This window comes from Hetaerina americana, unplaced genomic scaffold, assembly GCF_022747635.1.
Source record: "Hetaerina americana unplaced genomic scaffold, ioHetAmer1.1.p SCAF_5, whole genome shotgun sequence".
In the NCBI taxonomy this organism is placed as follows: domain Eukaryota; kingdom Metazoa; phylum Arthropoda; class Insecta; order Odonata; family Calopterygidae; genus Hetaerina; species Hetaerina americana.
In genome coordinates this window covers 79,728,274-79,749,476 of record NW_027287095.1, presented here as the reverse complement: position 1 = coordinate 79,749,476, position 21,203 = coordinate 79,728,274, and the positions used below count along the sequence as shown (strand labels likewise).

General features: G+C 42.4%; 1 protein-coding gene across 1 annotated transcript; it reads left to right on the top strand.

Moving 5' to 3' along the window:
* The first annotated feature begins 5,050 nt into the window (after nucleotides 1-5,050).
* Nucleotides 5,051-7,583, top strand: LOC139694125 (E3 ubiquitin-protein ligase TRIM71-like). The gene is made up of 2 exons (XM_071592556.1): nucleotides 5,051-5,333; nucleotides 6,916-7,583. Exons 1-2 carry the CDS (start codon nucleotides 5,051-5,053, stop codon nucleotides 7,581-7,583), a joined length of 951 nt encoding a protein of 316 aa, XP_071448657.1.
* Nucleotides 7,584-21,203: the final 13,620 nt, after the last annotated feature.

Here is a 21,203-nt window from a genome sequence, read left to right as displayed (position 1 = left end):
TAGAAGGCCGCAGGCATTTACATATTCTTTCACTTTTCTACGGGATACTTTCAAACCACACACCTAAATATTTATACAAAAATTTCCTCTTCATCAGCTCAATCCATAACAGAAATACTAGGGGTAATAATAAACTTCTTGTCCCACACCATCGCACGGACATCTATCACAAATCTTTTCATGTTACATCATGCCGTCTGTTTAACTCTCTCCCAGATGACATCAAAAACTCTTCATCAACAACAACATTTAGAAGAGCACTTCACAAGTTCATTTTCCTCAGGTACTTAACTTAACCAGTATACCCTCCGTCATTCCACTCAGCTGTTATACGGATCACTGTGTCTACTTTTTTTCCCCTGCTTTTTTGTTTTGTCATCTCAAGCGGTAGGAGTTTGCATCATTATTTTTAGAAATATCACGCTTCTCATTACTCTGCATGTGTTATCAATGTATTTAATTTCTCCAATTCAATTTCAGTAACTTAATAATATGTATACTATGTAAAAATGATTGTTACAAGGTACATGTATCTTTCCTCTAATTAATAGGGTTTTCGCAGGTTTTTCACAACCCCCTTCTCTTCGTGGGTGTTTTTCCTGCGTGGGTTTTTACTAGTTGAGCAATGCCACGCTCTCCCTAGCTTTTCCCACAAACCTCATTCTTTGCTTAGACTTTCCTCATTTTATTGTACTCTATCTTCACTGTCATTTAATTTGAGTATATGTAGGTGTATTCTTAATTTATATATGTATATGTATGTATGTATGGGTGTATATGTGCGTACTTATGTATGTATTTATGTATGTGTATGCATGCATGTATGTATGTTTATGTGTGTATGTGTATATGTATGTGTGTGTGGATATGTATGTATATGTGTAGGTATGTGTATGCATATAGGTATATATGTGTGTGTATGTATGTGTATGTTTGTGTGTGTGTGTATATATATATACTCATATGTACAGAAACATATATAAGGAAAAGGGATAGGAACACGTATAAAGGACGAACACAATAGAGGTGGGGAAGGCGGAAATATATATATATATATATATATATATATATATATATATATATATATATATATATATATATATATATATATATATATATATATATATATAAAATATATATATATATATATACCTTTTTCTTTTCGATGTGCAAATCTGTGCTAAATGAATTGATGTCCGTCTATATGTGTTTATGTGTACATATGAATGTAACCATAAGTTTAATGCCTAATATAATATGTATACGACGATGGGTTAAATGGAAGAAGGGACCATTTGGTCTCAATTTCGCCCAAATAAAGACCTCTATCTATCTATCTATCCTCCTTGGGAAAGCCTCTTTGCATAGCTCAATTCTTCTCCTTACGTCCCAACTACTTTGACCGTGTTGGCCCAAAACACTTCCGAGATACGTAAACTGTTCTACCTACTCTAGTTTTTGCCCTCCTATTTTAATGTTTAGCTTATCCTTTTTCTTTCTAGAAAATCGCATAACCTTTGTTTTATTAATATTGATTCTCATCCCATACCTATCGCACTGAATTTCCAATTCACTCAGCAATGCTTGGAACCCCTTGCCTGACTGACTGACCGAAGCTTGGTCATCAGTGAACCTAACTGATTTTACGAATTCCCGCCGACTTCCATTCCTACCTCCAGTTCTTATACATATACACATGAACATAAAAATATTATATATATATACAAATATATTTATATATATTGTTCCCTCATTCTCTAATCGGAGTACAAGAACTGTTTGTTTAATAACTCTACTTGAAGACATCCTGAGTAGCTCCAGGGCAGAATCTTCGTCTTCTTGCCAAGCATTTTCAATAATTTGGGCTACACCATAGTTTACATGAAATTGTAATGGCATATATATACTAATTAATATCCCTGGCTCAACAGATTTGGTTCAGCTGTTTCGGAAACAAACTACTTGAGTGTCTCCCTACGCTAATGAAGCATCACTATTCTTCAGCGTGTGCATTCTCAAACAAGCGTGTGGGAGGTGTTTCAACAATCTTCTTCAAACCTATCAAACAAAAATTCAGAACGATTTATATTGATATTTGAGTACCCTGCAAGCCACCGCTGGGGAGTGACGCCGGGGGTGAATACGCACCAGAATAATTTGGACCCAAATATGACATTACCGGGGTCGGACAATGTTATTCTGTTCCGTTATCTTTCGTGGAAAATATGACATCTTAAATCAGTCTGTTCTGCACTTAATCTCTCTAATTTTATTGACATGATCTCTACTGACGTAGTACAAGGGATTAATAATACCTTGTCAACATCACTGCTAAAGAAACATCCTTCCAATTCATGCAAGAGATTTAATTTATAATTTAACCTTCACTCCATGAGTGATTCCCAGCCTAGCAGCTGTAATATTTTGCATACGCTATTAAATTTATCATAACAACGTTTTACAAATCTAGCTCCACTACACTGCACTCGATTCAACTCGGCAATATATCAAAATTCGTGAGGATCCCATATATTAGCAGCATATTTTAAATGAGGCCTAACCAGCGAAAGATAACATTTCTCTTTGACCTTTTTATCACATATACTCAGTACTCTTCCAATAAATCCTAATTTTCTGTTAGCTGGTCCACATATTATTCCCCATATGTGTTTCACCCGGGAGAGGTCGTGAGTGAGGGTAACACATAGCTAGTCAACAAAATAAATTCTTTCCTGTGGAAACGCAAAGTCTTTGATTCCTTTTTCGTGCGTCAGTTGTAGTACTTCCAATTTGAAATACGTACGTGTTCTATATTCTGAATTCCCGTCATAACTTTATTAATGTAATTTTCAGTCCCAGTGACCCTAAAAACAGATTAATATTTAATTCAGGAACTTATTTAAATTGAATACTTCAGCACTTAAGGACAAACGTTTCATTGTTTCATTATTTCCTAAAACAAATTCATGAAATATGATGATCCCACAGCTACACGATCTAATGCATGAGAAGTTTACGAGAAAAGAAATACCAATGGAGTTTAAGAAGAATGCAATCGTCCTTATATAAAAAAACAACAATATATTAAAACTTTGGAATTCAGAATTTCAGAATAATAGTCCGTCAGATTCAGAATAATATACCGTAGAATGGAAAATAAACCGGAAGAGTATTTGAGTGAGGCCCGCTATGGATTTAGATGGGGTAGAGGAGCAAAAGAAGCTTCTCTCTCTCACAGAATCAATTAGCCCACATATATCACATTTATGGATCTAGAGAAAACTGGCGTATAATACTACGTATCCTAAGGAAATTGAATGAATTGCAATGTCAGAAGATCGATGAACGCTCTATGTAGAGAGCAGGCAGCAATGATTAGATGCTGTGAAGCAGTGAAGAGGCTAAAATAAAGGAGAAAGGCAGGGTTGCTCTCATGTCACTATAAGTATGTAATACGTATATGGAGAATTATATTAATGGACTCTGGGAAAGATAAGAGGTGGTGAACCACTCAAGGATTCAAGGTCTTACGAGAAGAGGATGAAAAAGTGCAACCTCAATATAATCCAGATTAAAACTAAGGTATGATGCTAAGTTATGCTGAAAAAGGAAGATATATCTCCGATAAAGGTAAGAAAATGACTCATTGAACAAGAGAAATTATTTTACTATTTAGAGGGGGTATGTATCACTGGTGATGCAGAAAGAAGCAAGGCGGTAAAAATGATGAAGGCTCTCTATTATAAGAAGTAACTACCCACGGTAAATAGTTCTAAAATAGACACATGTTAAGCTCATCGATGTAGCATATTTCGGATGAAATTATAGAGGCAAATAAGAATATAAGATTAACTATAGAAAGAATTGTCCAGAAATCATTTTTTTCTGTGGACAATGGATGCTACTTTTAGCAGTTTATTTTTCACCTAAACTTCGTTCCAATTTCTTCTAGTGGTTTTCAAACCGCACCTGCAGTTAAGCTGGCAGAAGTTAAGTCAGGAGGGCGATGACAGAGAGTAGCTGGCAAATTATAATACGAGGGTCATCCGGAAAGTAGTACCCGTTCGTGAAATAAAGACACAAAAGTAAATATTAACAAACATAAAAAATTTTATTTGAAAGAGGATACTTTAAACTACTTCTCAACATAATCTCCAAGCAAATTAAGGCATTTGTCATAACGTGTGACAAGTTTCTGTATTCCTGCTGCATAGTCCTTCGCCGCCAGCTCATTGAGATACGCGAGGGACCCATCTTGCACAAATTTTTGCATAATGCAGATGGTGTTTAACAATTTCATGAACAATTGTTCGAGAAACATTGGGAAAATGCTCACAGATGTCATCAATTGTGACGCGCCGATCGTTCCTCACGAATTCGTCAACTGAGCTCACCAGTTGGTCTGTAATGACAGACGGTCTCTCCGAACGCTCATCGTCGTGTGTGTTCCCCCTCCCCATGTTGAAGTTGCGACACCACCGCCGAACAGACGACTCGTCCATTACATTGTCTCCATACACCTCCTTTAATTGGCGATGAATATCACATGGGCGAACGTTTCTTGCATTGAGGAATTTAATCACTGCCCTCACTTCACAACTGGCGGCGTTCTCAATTTTTTTAAACATTGTAAACAATCACAGAAACAACACAGGCAATGCTAGCGTCACGCAACTTGGCTCAGAGAAGGCAGACAAGCCACTGAAGCTATCTGACCTCGTCCAGCGGCTACTCGCGTCGTCAGCACTTCATGCGGCACGAACGGGTACTACTTTCCGGATGACTCTCGTAATTGAATGTGCGTTCATCATGGAACTCCCTCATAATGATCCCATGTAGAGATCATCTTATATAAATAGTAAGAGAGTTGAATTTTGAGTAAGACCCTAGTGTTTTCCCACCATAAGTACTCGTTTTTCTCATCATGCAGTGGTGAGAATACTGGTGCCATTTCATTCTCAATGTAAGAGGTTTATGGCACCGCTAAGATTATTAAGCGACGCCGGATCCTCATCCATTCCTATCCCTTCCTGCCCCAAGGAGTCGTTCCATGGCCGCTCCCCGCTGGAAGTGGGGCGGCTCCAAGGGTTCTGGGCATGGCGTCGCGGGGGAGCTGTACCGGCCGGCCGGCCTGTCGGTGGCGCCGTGGCAAGGGGGCAGCGAGCTGTACGTGGCGGCCTCGGATGGCGGCCGCGTCTCCGTGTTCGCCCGGAGGAGCGGCGGGAATGGCTGGAAGTACTTGCGGACGCTGTCGGCTCCTCCGGCCAAGGAGCGGATGCTGTGCCCCATTGGAGTGGCCTTCTCGGAGGCGAGGGCCGAGGTGTACGTCACCGGTAGGTTATGACCTGCCCTTGCTATAACTTAAGACCCCTGCCATAACAAATTGAATCTGCTCTAATGGTGGTATATTGAACTATTCCCAGGTGAAATGTGCATACTTCACGTATATTTATGATTTACATTGTCATTCAGTCTCTAAAATTGCGTGCATGCTTTAAGAGATACGCTAAAAATAAATTGGACGCTTTCGGAAGTAAAAATTATTTTATAGTGCTTGATTAAATCTTGCATGTCTACACTCGAATATCAATTAATCAATATCTTCCTCTAAATTTTGATATGAAGTGCAGTTTATACGGCTGGGGTACTTGGCCAGTGAGGTAGAGAATAAGTGTAAATTGGAGGCCCCTGAGATGTAGGTGTGGGGATGGATGAAAAAATAAAATTAGCAGAAAAGTAAAGGAACAAAAAAGTGATCTTTGTAGGGTAAGAGAGAGAGAGTTGTGGTGTGAAATTCAAAGAAAGTAAGAAAGCTGTATACAGGGCGTTGTGGTAATGTGGATGTTGAATATTGTGATGGGTGGAAGAATGTTGGGTAAGTGAGGTGAGGGAAGAAAAAATACGGTATTTTGGATGGAATGAAGGCAGGAAGAAAGCAGGTATATGGGGTTTAAAATTTATTTTTTTAAGATAGGGTGTAACAGTATTCAGCGTCGAGTTAGACGTAGTTTAGAAGAATAACAGTGTTTAGTCTCTGTGCCTATCAAAATACCTACTCCGTCCATTAGCCAAATTTGTTAGACCAATTTAGTCCAATTGGCAGAAATATCCCAAGAAATTTTCAAATTTTGTCGATGAAAATAAGTTATAGAGATTTTGAATGCTAGATGGTATTTACATTTGACTGATCCAGACCCTTCTAAAAGACTTTTATGAACTAATACGTAAAGAAATACGTTTTTTTCTAGCAACAGGTTGTAAGTAATTTAACATGAGTAAATATTTTATATCTCAAGCTATAAGACTTCATGTTACATGTGAAATTTAAAAATGTTGAAAATGTTCACCTATGATGCTAAGAATAAAATATTTTTTCAACATTTAATTAATTTGATAAATAGCAGCTAGTGGATTCGAGCTCAATTTCAGCTGCCTCGTCTCCAATTCCCATTTTGACTGTCTCAATTGAAAAACAAACTATTACTAATATTATTAACTTAAAGTAAAGCCTCAAGCTACGATTCGTTTTAATATGCCAGCGACACATGAACTATGTAATATATTTAATGGCGATACTCCTTTAAATTGTAGCAAATAGCAAACCGTGACTTCAAAGTTGGGAAATTCTAGATGATATATTTTTCTGATAAAAAATTGAGAAATCATGGAAAGCCACTGAAATCATAAGAGGGCCAGTGCAATCGTAACGTTAGTTAGTAACGTTACAACGTTACTAACTAACGTTACACGTTGCAATGTTAACATATATCCGTAGCTTACACACTGCCGAGGTGAGCACAGTTCTGATTGTATAACCAATTTATGAGTGGTAAACCAGGCAGTATGCTCTAACATAAAAAATGTTTGTAGTACCGACCTCAGTTCCCAAGACTAGGTTTTTGTCTTGTTTTCCAGACAAATGGCGACATTGCATCCATGTGTACGACTCGGAGGGCAATTGGATCCGTCGACTCTGCAAGTCCGGCCGCTCCCCCGGATACCTCTCGTCCCCCGAGGGCATCGCGGCCTGCGACGCCTACATCTTTGTCGCGGACACGGGTAACGATCGCGTGCAGGTCATCAACGCTGAGGACGGCTCCTTCGTGGCCTTCGTCGGCTCCGACCTCTCCTCGTTCAAGCGTGAGAGGGACACAGCCGAACCCTCGCCTGGTGCCGGATACCTCATGCAACCCACTGACGTCGCCCTGAGCACCGATCACTCCAAACTGGTCGTCTGCGACTCGGGGCACAACCGCATCAAGTTGTTCGACGTCAGCGGCCTCCACTCCGGTGACCACGGCATCCCCAGCAGGCCTACTTGCGTATTTGGGTCGCTTGGGAGCCAGAGGGGTCAGCTGAGGTCGGCGAGGGGCGTGGCCATAGACCGAATGGGGTTCGTGGTCGTGGCCGACTCGGGGAACGCGAGGGTGCAGATATTTCGACCGAACGGGACCCTCGTGCGTATGTTCGGAGGAAAAGGGAAGGAGCCGGGGCAGTTCGGCTACCCCACGGCGGTCCACGTGGGGCCCCTTTTCGAGCTGTTCGTGAGTGATGCGACCAACCACAACGTGAGCGTGTTCTGAGGCTCACTTCTCCCGGGCCAGGGTCCGATTGCGTATTCCCTCCCTCCGGCCTTGGGCAGGGCCGCGAAGAGGGCGCGGATTTAGTGAGCGATGATCAGCAGTAAAATTGTGTTAAGGTGTGCAGCAAATGGTGATTCCTTTTGCAAGGACTCGACTGAGAGTGACTGGTAGGCAGCAGTATGTTTACATTCGGGTTGGCTGCCTATCGATTTGCACCACGGCCATTCGATTACTAAGTGCTCGTGATCAGTTTCGTCGTATTCACCAAGTGATATATGGAATTCTTTGTGGAGACGGCGTGGGGAGTGTAAATGACAGAGAAAATAAAACACGCCCTCCTACAAACTTCTTTAAATCTTGTCAATGCCACGGAAACTTGCATTCCATTTTGTTTCCGATAGCCTACGTCCACAGAGGAAGTGCTTTGATTTAGTCATTCTCTTGCTGTTTCTGTGCGTATGTTGTTATGACTTATATTTCCATAAAAAATTCATTTTTACCGTTGTAACGATATGGTCAATTTTTCATTTAGAAAAGTCAGCCTTTGCAGCATTTGACTGGTCAATCAATGCTATTCAACGAATTCCGTAAATACCCCGATTCGCAGAAAACATGGGGTGTTTTGCCATAATTTAACCCAGTAATAAGCAACAAGAATAATTCTCACTCCTGACTTGGATCAATGCAAATCACGGCTGCTTTCTGGCTACGGTGTGAAAATGAGCAGGGGATCGCAGACAGGGTTCGAAGGAAGGAGAGAGCCAAGGACATACGAAAACTGAGAAGCTTATTCCTTATATTTGTTCCCGAAGTTTACTACGCTGTAAAAATACATCAATTTGTAAAAGTTTACGTCTTTAAACTACAAATCTCTCCTATTTGCAGCAACCAAAACTTTGGAAAAAAAAGAATTGCGTTCTTTTCTATCTGTACGATGCTGAAATTCGCCGTTTGCAATTGTCATAGCGAATAAGTAGCTTCCAAAATCAATTCCAAAAATCTGTTGGAAGCCAGTGGCTTGCCGAGAATTCAGGTGAGGTGAAATAGTTTTTTAGATCGGTATTCAATGGTTGGGAGGTATTTGGACTGCGATAGTTCTGCGTCATTCTGAGAGACCGGAATGATGGACAGCCATTAGATTGTAGACTAAAGAAATTTTTCTTATTTCCCCTATTCTCGAGGCAATGGTGGCTTTTTAAAAAACCTTAAGAAACGACATTCATGTATTCTCCTTTTCTATGGTTGTGAGATGCGAGCGATAGGGCCAGCAGAGAAGAGAAGGTTAGAGGAAATTGAAATGTGGTGCGATATAGTAGAATGATAAAAAATAAAATAAATAGAGTAAAAAATGAAGAATAATGCGAAAAGCAGGTGTAGAGTGAAACCCATGGAGGATATTCACAAGAAAGAGATGGGAAACTAATTGGACAAATCATGACGCACGAAAGCTTACTTAAGACCACAATTGAAAGAAACATGGGAAGAGTGACAGAAAAAGGCTAAAGATGAACTATGAGAAGAAAGTATTGGAAAATGTCGCTGTGAGAAGCAATGACATGATGAAGATATTGGCAGGAAAGAGGTTAGTCTGAATATCTGCTACAAACCAATCCTCGATATGACAACCCAATAAGATAAGTTATAATATTATTCTCAGGGCTATTAAGCAAGCGGCGGGAGAGAGGTGAGAGGGTGTTCACGAGTATGAGCTGGAGGAAGAGCAAGAGGAGAAGACGAACTGTGTAAAAAAAAGGGCAGGTTGCTCCAACGTATGGCCGAGGAGCGGGAACGACTGTGAGGGGGCGGGGAGAGAAGGAGGGAGGGCGTCAGGGAATCAAAGGACGAAAGCGCTGACCCTCCACCGCGACACAAAATGTCCCGTCGGCGCGGAAGCTTTCAAGAGACATGGGGGGAGGCATACCCCTCGATCCCCAGCAGACCCTTGAATAGTATGTTCCACTCTCCACCCCATTTATCTCGGGGGTGCGAAGGGGACGCACTGCCTCGGGGTGGGGGCATAACACTTCTCTTTGCGACACGCAGCGTATGCCCATGGTATGTATGCCTTTGCCTGCGTGCGGTCGACTTGAATTGGCCGATAGACAAGTCATTATGGAAGCGTGGAAGGGGGCGATGAGGGCTGGGCGGGGGATTCTCTCTCTTTCTCGCTCTCTCAATCGTACAAACTCCGTATCGCCCCTTCGAAGTGTAACAACTCGCATTTCCCACGGAGTCGTAGGGAGGGCGAAGAAAAGGAGTAGGGAACTTTCAAAATATTACGGCCATGGGACCGGGATGCCCATTACAATAGAGATGCGGATCTTGACGCTCGAGGAAGTGATTGAGAACGGATGTGATCGTAACCACTGAGAGGAGAAGTGGACCCAAACTCTCCGAGGTCATTTCGAGAAGAGACAAAACAATATGGAGATTTCATAGCTCTAATTGAGGATAAAAATAACAGTTTCCTTATAACAACATCTTCATTTCATTCCTTCGCACCAAAGTGAACCATTCAACGGAAGATTTAACCTTCAGCAGCCAATCAAGCAATTTGATTGCCAATATTTTCATTACTTTATGTTTGCCAATATTTTTCTTAATGATATTTTACCTAAATCTTTAACTATTCCCTTAGATTTTTACTTGCATTATTGTCTCCGGCAAACTGTTATGCTTCTAAAATTGCCGGTTTAATATCTATTATAACTAGCCGACTTATATATATTAATAACTAGCCGACTCAAGGACTCCTTCTTCCCACGGACAATACGGGATAGCAACTGCAGGGTTATAGATAGCAAAAATTCCACTTGCCACCCTCAGCGTCTAAAAAATAATTAGTTGTATTTAAATGCATGCTCTTCCACTAACCTTATGTGTTTTGTTATAATAACACATTCTTCCCGAATGACCTCATTCATGTTCTGTTCATCTGTTTTTAAGTTTCTCTTTCAATCCCTCGTCCCTCTCCGCGGGGGGAAATTCCTGCTACCTGCAACGTTGGGTCGCATTCCCTGCCTTTTAAAGACTCTTTGGGGGCAGAGTGTTTCGTGGTGCATTTTCATGTGGTGTTTCAATTTCTTGCTTGTTGTGTCCTGGCTTCCGTGTTGTAGGATGTCTTTCGTGCTGCATCATGGGGTGCAGTTTTTTAGTTGTTTAGCGGTATATAGTATGTGTTTGCATGAGTATTGGATGAAGGGATTTTTGCATGAGTGTGTGCGCTGCTGTGGGTGTAATTTTCCGTGTTGTTTTTTTTTTGCATGTGGTATTTTTCTTTTTTACGGTTGGTGACCTAACACCCCCCGCCACACGCCCTTGCGGCGGCTTGCGGGGTATTATGTAGATGTAGATGTAATATAATTCTTCTAGTAGGCCAGTGCCACGAATTCCATTACTATTCTTCCCCTTCCGGTTTCGTTTTCGGAATGTATCGGCCATTTACTTTCGGAGTGACGACTCTAAATCAAGAGAAATTAATTTAACATTTTAAATAAAACGAGATGAAATAAAAAAATGACTCCTTCATATATTTCATGCGGAATGTGTTGTGTGAGATAGATTTTTAGTGCGAACCGAAATACGCTAACATGACTGCGAGTTCTCAAATGGGATGTCACATTCTGCTCCACTGCAACTATTTACGAAGCCAAGCAGCGGAACCCCGAGTCTTCCACCACTAATCGTCATTGACAACTTAAATCCAGTATTTGGACTTGGCAGGGAGTGAATTAGGGGCACACTAGTTTCATTTGCAGGTATGTAGCATGAGAAAGACGAATGCAAGGATTAGCCTCCTTGGATCTTAGAAGGCGATCAAGAATTTTGTTCAGTGATTTAGAACCCGAGTAATACAAATTTAAAAAATATAAAATTCTTCGAAACTTAAAATTTATTATCATAAGAGCCTAAATACCCTTGTACAAATGTAAGGAGGAAGAGGGTAACTTACCCCGTTGAAGTCCGCCTGCTTACCAACGTTCGCCCCCACAAGTGGTTCGCTCCACTGCTTAAATGGTTATGCAAACTTGTACCATCCATTTTTACTCGTGCACGAGTCGGAAGTGGAGAGATGATGTGAAAGAGAGATAATTTCCTGGTTTGAAAATGAAATAAAATTGCCTAGTTTCGGAAACAAGGGGAGACGTACTATAATTCTGCCCACCACCGAGATATCGTGTCCATCGCAAAGGATTCCTCAAAATCTTTCTGCTAGATCTATCGACGATCTAACTGCGATATTTTGGCTGATGTTACTTAGAAGGCTGCCCAGCTCCTGAAACCGATCTGTTGACGTTCTATCGAATCGGAGAAACACATATCACCATTCTCCACTCCATTCACCATCGATGTCTTCAAGTTATGCACATTTATCTTAATTAATGCATTCCAAGTGGGTTTCCAAAAGTTATCCCTGCAGTACGTGAAGCTAGGAATACATTTACGTCAAAAATCAGTCATCGCCAAACAGCTAGCAGCTTCGAAGCTTCTTCCTTAAACTCAATACCATTCCGACAGAACACATTATGACGCTATTAATTATTACCATTTTCTCCCCCTCCTGTTCCCCTCGTCCTCCCCCCACCACACTCCCACCCCTCTCCTCCCCGCACGTGACCAAAATGGCGAAGGCGGAAAATCCATTCATTTCGCCCCCTTTCCCCGCCATCCTGGTGCCGAGAGGCTCTGGAAATGGCGTGCAGCGGACGTACAAAGCTGCTTCTCCAGGGCTGGACACGGACCGGGAGTTGACGGGAGCGTAATGGGGACGAGACTCTGGGTGTTGTGGACGGGTGCAGAAGAAGAGTTCTGCGGAGAACGACCGGAGGAGATGGGTCGGGTACCATGGTAAGGGTCTTGGATGTGGAGGGGGGGGCAGACGGGAGAAGTTTATGGAGTGAGAGATACGGTCGCCTGCACTTGACAGGGAAGTTTACGGGTGCGGGTGGATGCGCCCTCGATGGTGGTGAGAGGCCGTTCCGAGGCGAGGGCAGGCAGGGGCGAGGGCGGGAAAGGGCGGGGCGGAAACCTCAGGTGCAGGCTCGCTGATTGTGTGGTATCGTTTAACTCCTGGTTCCGCGTCGCACCCACGGGTTCTAAAATATAAACCGACCACTTCCGAGACAGTTACCCCGTTGCAGAAATTAGCAAACCAACTGAAGGCAGTCGATAATCAGCGAAAAACCATAACCACTCGGTGTCAAAGGAAAATATAACACAAATGTATTTTAAATATTCTTACAGTTTGATTGCTGGTTCCACCCATGCGACATTGCCAATTGCCCGATGATAGCCACCCAAAACATTTGATAGGATTTTACGAACTTCAACTTGGACTCTCGAACCAAGCAAGTTACAATATAAAGTGGACATATCACAAAATATCACCGATCATAATTATGATATTGATTATGCGTTTATAATTTCTACGAATATGGAGATAATGTTTATGTGAGTTTCAATTCCATACACAGCTCTCATATAATGGAGTGTTATTTTTCTCGGGTTACTTTATCACCATGAGAAGTCTTCTAAATCAAATCATATATCGTATGTATATATGCATATATTATTATTAAATGTAATCTACTCGTTGCGGTAGGATGGACACAATCTATCGCATAATTCTCTTGTCTCTCCTAATAAACACACAACCCAACATCCTAATCTAGAAACAAGCCCCTCTTCATTTCTGTATACTTCCTTCCTCCCTTAATTTCATCTAGCATCCTTATCGTGTTCCTCCCCCTTCCTCGTTCGCCTAACATTATCCCCTCTATCACAGTCTTCAACATCCCACTGCTAACCAATATGCTCTGCATCCATCTTTCCTGCCTCGTTGTGATTTCTCTCAACAATCTCCCCAACGCTCTTCTCCCCAACCACACCTAGCACTTCCTTCGCTTGCCTAGCGTTCGTCTGAAGGACTGTTAGATCACTTCATGCTTAGTCCTACGGGGTAGACTTAGTACATGAGGATATTTATTAATTTTGAGTACCCTGCAAGTCACCGCTAGGGTGTATACACACCAAAGGGGTGAATACACACCAAACTAATTTTGACCCGAATATGTTTACCCTTCTCATACGACGGTAGATGGACAATGTTATTCTGATCCCTTCTTTTACGTAGAAAATATGACATGTTTATCTGTTCTCCCTCTAATCTCTCTAATTTTATTGACCTGATCTCGCCTATCATAGTACGATGGGGGTAATAATTACACCTGAAACTTCGTCATACGAGATACTCTCCAATCTTATTGTCTTCATTAAGACAAGAAGATTGGAGAGAGTAGATTGGGGCCTTTTCGTATGTGGTTGTGGAAAAAATGGAGGAAGAAATGTACTGAAAGGAAAACAAAATAAGTTGCAATAATGCTAGATAATGGGTGACTGTTGAGGTAAATTTGAAGAGGGCAAAACCAATGGCTTAAGGAGATACTGAGAGGCAATGAGATGGTGAAGTCATTAATAGAGGGGGGAATGCTGGGAAGGCGAGATGGAGGGAGAGAAGAAACTGTCATATCGTGCGAAATTAAGGGATATATCAAGTATGAAGAGCGAAAAATGAGTTATTGTAATATCCAGCATTGGTTTCAAGGATATTTCGGTTCATCTTAGGGCTTAGGAGTAGAGTAGTGTATAGTGCCATTGTTCATAAAAACTTACCCTGACCTGGTAGTCTACTGCTAATAATGAAAGTAATAACCACTCTAAGAAATGGGAAAACAAGTAGTAGTAGTAGTATTTAGGGGAGGCGACCGACAGCTGAGGTCATTTGCGCCATAGGGGACGGACAGGAAAGGATGAAGGATGGAGAGAAACCCGGCGTCGGCATTAGCCTACTCTTTACGAAAGGCGCCAAGGGGTCCGCAGTTTAACGTCCCATCCGACGGACGGCGTACTCACTCAAAGTGCCCTCCACAAAGCACCTCAAGTAGGGATCGAGATACCTCTGAAAAATATTCAACACCGCCGGGAAAACAAGATTCGCAGACTATGGGACCATCATTTTCATTTCGGTGCTGCAGAGTCTGGTAAAAATGATCAGCAGATACTGCATACGTTATAGATGAAATATATATAAGAAAGATAGAATGAATGATAATTAGAAGAAGGAAGAATTCAACTCATTTTCAATAATGCGTTTGAAAAGTAATGGGAAACGGAAATTGGGTATTTCAGATTTTAGTATTAGACCAGAGTTAGCGGATGTAGCTTATTCGAAACATTTACGCGTCTCTGATGGCGCAATGAAAAAAAAATCTTGCTCGAGCTCCATAATAGACCGTCCGCGAGTCTATCTTTCGCAAAAACCTTATTTCATAGTCTGCAAATTGATTTCACGCCAACTTCCAGCACGTAGAACTAATTTAAAGGTTAGCAGGATGTGAACTACGCAATGTGGTCTCACCGCGAACGAAAAACGAGATGCTCTTGCAAAAGTGTGCGGAGCAGTCGATAACGGCCAGATACGCAACTCCCTGACGCAGGAGGAGAGGATTGGGGGTGAGCGAGAGGAGGAGGTCCATGGGAGGTGGAAGGGGCGAGTCCTTTGAAGAGGCGAGGGTCCTGAAGGAGACAGGATGATCGATAGAGGGAAGGGGAATTTGTGCGAAGTCTGGCAGGGTTCTATAAACTGCGCGCTTACCCAATCAGAGTGAATATACTCATTGGACTCTCGAGAACCAGCCGTGGTTCTAAAGTCGTTTACCTCATAGAAGAATGAAATTCCCTTTCAATTTATGCTCCTTGGAAGTTTCATTATTAATTCATCATAATAGTGTAAAATAGTGAACGTTTGCAAGTTGTTTCAGTTCCAATGTGAGAGAGATTCTCGTTATGGACGTGAGGAAAGGAACGAACATACGAGGGTCATCCGGAAAGTAGTACCCGTTCGTGAAATAAAGACACAAAAGTAAATATTAACAAACATAAAAAATTTTATTTGAAAGAGGATACTTTAAACTACTTCTCAACATAATCTCCAAGCAAATTAAGGCATTTGTCATAACGTGTGACAAGTTTCTGTATTCCTGCTGCATAGTCCTTCGCCGCCAGCTCATTGAGATACGCGAGGGACCCATCTTGCACAAATTTTTGCATAATGCAGATGGTGTTTAACAATTTCATGAACAATTGTTCGAGAAACATTGGGAAAATGCTCACAGATGTCATCAATTGTGACGCGCCGATCGTTCCTCACGAATTCGTCAACTGAGCTCACCAGTTGGTCTGTAATGACAGACGGTCTCTCCGAACGCTCATCGTCGTGTGTGTTCCCCCTCCCCATGTTGAAGTTGCGACACCACCGCCGAACAGACGACTCGTCCATTACATTGTCTCCATACACCTCCTTTAATTGGCGATGAATATCACATGGGCGAACGTTTCTTGCATTGAGGAATTTAATCACTGCCCTCACTTCACAACTGGCGGCGTTCTCAATTTTTTTAAACATTGTAAACAATCACAGAAACAACACAGGCAATGCTAGCGTCACGCAACTTGGCTCAGAGAAGGCAGACAAGCCACTGAAGCTATCTGACCTCGTCCAGCGGCTACTCGCGTCGTCAGCACTTCATGCGGCACGAACGGGTACTACTTTCCGGATGACCCTCGTAGTTCGTGGATGAGAATCTTTTCAGAAATATCCTTTTTGAAAATACAACCGTTGAAATAGAATGTAAGACGATAAAATATCAATACTTACTTACGATGGTAAGACTCTTAATTTAAAATCGCCGTATTTTGTGAAATGATGACATTTTTATGAAATGTTGCCATTTCAACGTAAACTTAGGGAAGCATTTAAATTTCAGAATAAAGACTATTAATTTACAAGTCAACTCTTATGAAAGGTGATTGATAGTAATATAAAAGATATTAAGATGCATGGACTACATTTATACATTGTAATCTATTACACCATCTTTAAAATAGATATAACCTATACCTGTGTCTAGATAATTCAATTTAGGGATGTGAACAATCTTACCTAGAGTCAAAGCATAAAACGTGGGTCTGTATTGACCCGTTTTGGTAGGACATGGCAATTCATAGCAGTAGTTTTTATGGGAGGCGACCGACAACTAAGGTCATTTGCGCCATTAGGGATGGATGGGAAAGGAAGGGTGGAGAGAATAACGACGTCGGTATCAGTCTACTCTTGTCGAAAGGCGCCAAGGGGTTCGCAGTTTAATTCCATCAAACGGACGGCGTACTCACTCAAAGTGCTCAAGTAGGGATCGGGATACCGCTGAAAAATACTGTTGCGGCATATCCCGCGGTTTTTTAAAATTTCTATTTATAATTTTACAGGCTAAGTTTTAAAATACGCAATTTTTATTCATCTACAAGACATTCGACCAGCGGATCACTTGAATTTCATTCTATGTATGCTAATTCAGACGAAGACTCCAATATTAATTCCAATATTTTCTCCATATGCATCGCTATGATCTAAGTAGCAGAGAAGGGAATGCTTCCTGCTCGAGGAAAAATACTTGCTTAACCAAAAGTCTATTTTCGAAGAAGATTTTCTTGAAATAAATTACGTCATTTTTATACGAAATATTTAGTACACAGTTAAAAAGAAGTACATTATAAATATTTCTATGAAAATAAAAGCTGTACTGAGATGGCTCAGTATTAAGTAAACTCTTACTAGACAATGATAAACCCAGTAATATTGCATTGAAAAAAGAGGGATTTTCTCCTGTCGTTGGACAGCATAATTAAATTGTATCTACCAGATAACTCATTGGCAGCGATTAAATCGCTGAATTTCCAACGGATCTGATATATATATATATATATATATATATATATATATATATATATATATATATATATATATATATATATATAATTATATATATATACACACACAAATGTACGTATGTAACTGAAATAGCGAGGGAATAATCAACGAATTTTAATAGTTTGCGCCGAAGGCTGGAAGAAATTTTAGAGGAACCCTCAGAAGATGAGGTCTCGGAATGTGAGGTTGACACATGTTGGAAAAAGTACCGTTTTGGTAACAACCCTGGGCATTCAACGCCCTGTGAAATATGGCAGATTTAGCCACAGAAAGTCGGCAATGGGGTGCCTAACCTGTTGGAGGAACCGAGAGAACTTCACGCCGAGAAAACACCAAGTCTTTCATTGCCAATGGGACTCTTTTTTGAGAACGGAGGATAAAGGGAGGGATGTCCACGAGGAGATCTGAACGTGGGTGGAGGAACGGATAGGGTGAAGTGTGGGGGTTGGAAGGGTGGGGGTATCCAAGAGGAAGAGGGGGGGAGGTATGTGTTACTAACCGACCATTATTTGCACACACCGCCGGGAGCCGTGAAATCTTAATTCGCCCCGAGTGCCTCACGAGTGGGAAGGGCCGACGTGCGCCGCCGGGGTCGCGGCACGCGGCGTAGGGCGACGGCCACTCTCCCTAACCCCTCTTTGTGCCCCACCGGGGGAGGGGCCCGGACGAGGGAGCCCACCCCCGAAGTGGAGAGGGATCTTCCCGTCATACACCGGAGACTGTGATTCCGCCGAGGCTCAAAGCCACGCGACCGATACGCCCGCCGCACACACCCACCCCTTACCTACCCCCCCACTTTCAGGTCTGTCCCGGCCCCCAGCCCCGGCAGCGCGCGCCCGGGCTGTCAAACACGCTTTCGAGGTCGGTCTCTCTCCTCTCGGTCCACTCTCCTGCACCCCTCCCGTAAATCCTATCCTGGACGCCGGAAAGAAGAAAAAAAACGAGAATCGACAGAAGAACCTGGGTTCCGTCGACGGAAAATAAATATAAAAAAACGCGCAGAGAAGGAGAAAAGGATTTTTGGTTTTTTCAACAAGCGGAATGGGGGCTCCTCCTCTCTCTCCCGTATTAAGCCGTGGATTATGCCGACCGGTCTACAAAGGCGGGGGTTTTGCGGACGCAGGGGTAAATTCAGTGGTTTCCCTAATCGAATGTATTACGGGAAAATAATCTTTTTCTGTGACACACGATTACGCTCGGTGTCGATGATGGGATGACACCAAAGGGCATATGTTAAGGGAAGTTGCCACCAGGGAGTTCTTTTTTCTTATTATTCGCAGATTTTGATCGTTTTGAAAGGCTCCCTTAATCGCCAGCAGTGAACACATGTTCAAAAAAGATTTAGGAGGGTTCAACTTTAAAAATCAATCCGAATAAAAATGGAATGAAATTTCAACCGAACGAAGGGAGAGAAATACTTGTAGAATAAAATAAAAACACATTCACAATCTTGGAGCAGGACTTTGGCGATGATATTCCTTTTCATTGCCCATGCTGATTTTCTTGTCATTCAGCTGATTGATAAGACATTGAAATTTCTTATTTACTTGAAATTTGGCACGATTAGCAGCAGCATAAAATCATCCAAATACACTCCCCTTCTTCAAAATACCTAGTGGCAGTAGATTTAGGGGAGGCGATAGACAGCTGAGGTCTTTTGTGCCATTAGGGATAGATGGGAACGAACGAAGGGTGGAGAGAAACCCAGCGTCAGCATTAGCCTATTCTTAATGAAAGGCGCCAAGGGGTCCGTAGTTTAACGTCCCCTTCGGCGTACTCGCTCGAAGTACTCTCCGCAAAGCACCTCAAGTAGGGATGCTGATACCACTGAAAAAAATCTGCCGTCTGCAGAAGTCGAATCCGGACCCTCCGAATGAGTTCCAGTACTCTAACCTGAATTAGTAATACGATCAATTTAATAAATAAGTACTGATGCCCTAATGCAAAGCCTGGGAGCAGCTAGCAAACTGTTACCCTGATGGTGATATCTTCAAACATATACGCCGGAGTGTTATAGCAAGGCGATTATTCCCAGTAGAATAAAGCTCATTACCAGTTTATCGGGCCATCCCATCAGAGCGATGGTTTCTGCTTAGATGTTGCGTGGATGCCTATTTATTGGCGGGCCGGTAAAAAGTACGGAGTCACGGCCTTCGTCCCTTTAATCGCCTCCCCTCTGGAATTGAATCGCGCGCTGTCGGGTTCAACCGAGTGTTAAACTGGGGTCTTCCGGGTAACAACAGATGAGGGGTTCTCCACGCCCTCCCCCCACCCCCGTAACTATTCCCGCACCAGCCATCAAGAAACCAGGGCCCTCCTACGGACGACAATCCCAAATCCATTCCAGTCCCACCGACTCTGGGATCCCATTCAATAAGGGGACTGACATTGTGGGGAACGCCGCCGACCCCTCCTCCGGACATACCCCAAAACCCACATCCCCAGCAGGAGGCGCATTGTTCGCCACCCCTCACACCCCCTTCACAGTACCTCTCCATTGCGATCCCCCAACCCTCTTCCGTTTCCCTACGGGGCGAGGGGGGACTTAGCTGAGGATGGCACACAGGTCTAGCAAGAGCGTGAACCGGAATCACGGCTGACACCTCCAACTATTCCCATCTTCAAGAGTGGATTGTCTTCACCGTCATATGCTATTCAAGTGGGTTACCTACCCAAGGTCGCCGGTTCGATCTCTAACATGGGTAGGGGTGTTATATAGTATTAGCTGCAGGTGGTTCGATGTTCAGGACGCCTTATAACAAGAGTGGAGACTGAGTTAGTTGAGTTGAGAGAGAGAAAAGTTAAAAAGTTAAAGAGAGGTGTTATTTTGCTCTAGTTAGACCTCATTTGGAATATGCCGCAAGTATTTGGGATCCTTGGGAGAAAATTTGGCAAAAAGAATTAGATCAAGTCCAGAGAAAATCCGCTAGATTCGTTAAAAATTGTTATGATAAGAACACAAGTGTGACAGATCTCTTAGGGGATTTAGGCTGGGAACCACTTGAAGTGCGGAGAGAACAAGCGAGGCTTAGACTTTTAGAAAGGTTCAGAGCAAACGGGTTCAACTATGGCACTGAAGGAATTATAATGGCCCCACACTACTTAAGTAGATCAGACCACAAAGATAAACTAAGGGAGAATAGATTCCAGGACAGATAGGTACAAATACTCATTCTTTCCCCGAACAATCAGAAATCATAATAGTAAGAAACTGAAGTCACTTTAGAAATATTGAAAACATTGAATTTACAAGTCGGAGCAAAGTGAAACACTGCAAAGCTGTTAGGTATACTTTCAGGTGCATGTTTATGTAAGATGTAGTTTGAGTGTTTGCATGTTTTTGGGGTGTAAGTGTTCATGCATGAATGTATGCCATGTTTTTTTTGTGGATGTATGAATTTGTGGTTCTTGCATGCGGTTTTTTTTCTTTTCTAAATTACGGGTGGTGTCCTAACACCCCCCACCACACGCCCTTGCGGCGGCTTGCGGGGTATTAAGTAGATGTAGAGAGTGTAGCCGGTGTCTCTAAGGGCACACGGACCACCAGTTAAACCCATTGACGGTATGAACGTATTATACGTATAAGGACGTCAAGTAGACTCAGGATTGACTCACCTCTGGTATGATTCTCTCCACGGAATAATCCTACGCCACTCTTTCACTTCTCGACCAGCGTCTTCAGCAATGCCCTCTCGCTTCGGTCGGGATTCTTTCTAAACCTTCCCTCTAGTTACAAGCCGAATGCGGCCGAATCGCCATCCTCACTAGCAGAATGACATACTGTTCCTGCACAA

What these genes read in the sequence shown, in the direction of transcription:
- LOC139694125 (XM_071592556.1), top strand. Translation starts at nt 5,051, where the DNA reads ATGGCCGCTCCCCGCTGGAAGTGGGGCGGCTCCAAGGGTTCTGGGCAT. An exon ending in GGCCGAGGTGTACGTCACCG is followed by an intron (nt 5,334 to 6,915) that starts GTAGGTTATGAC and finishes CTTGTTTTCCAG; the next exon opens with ACAAATGGCGACATTGCATC.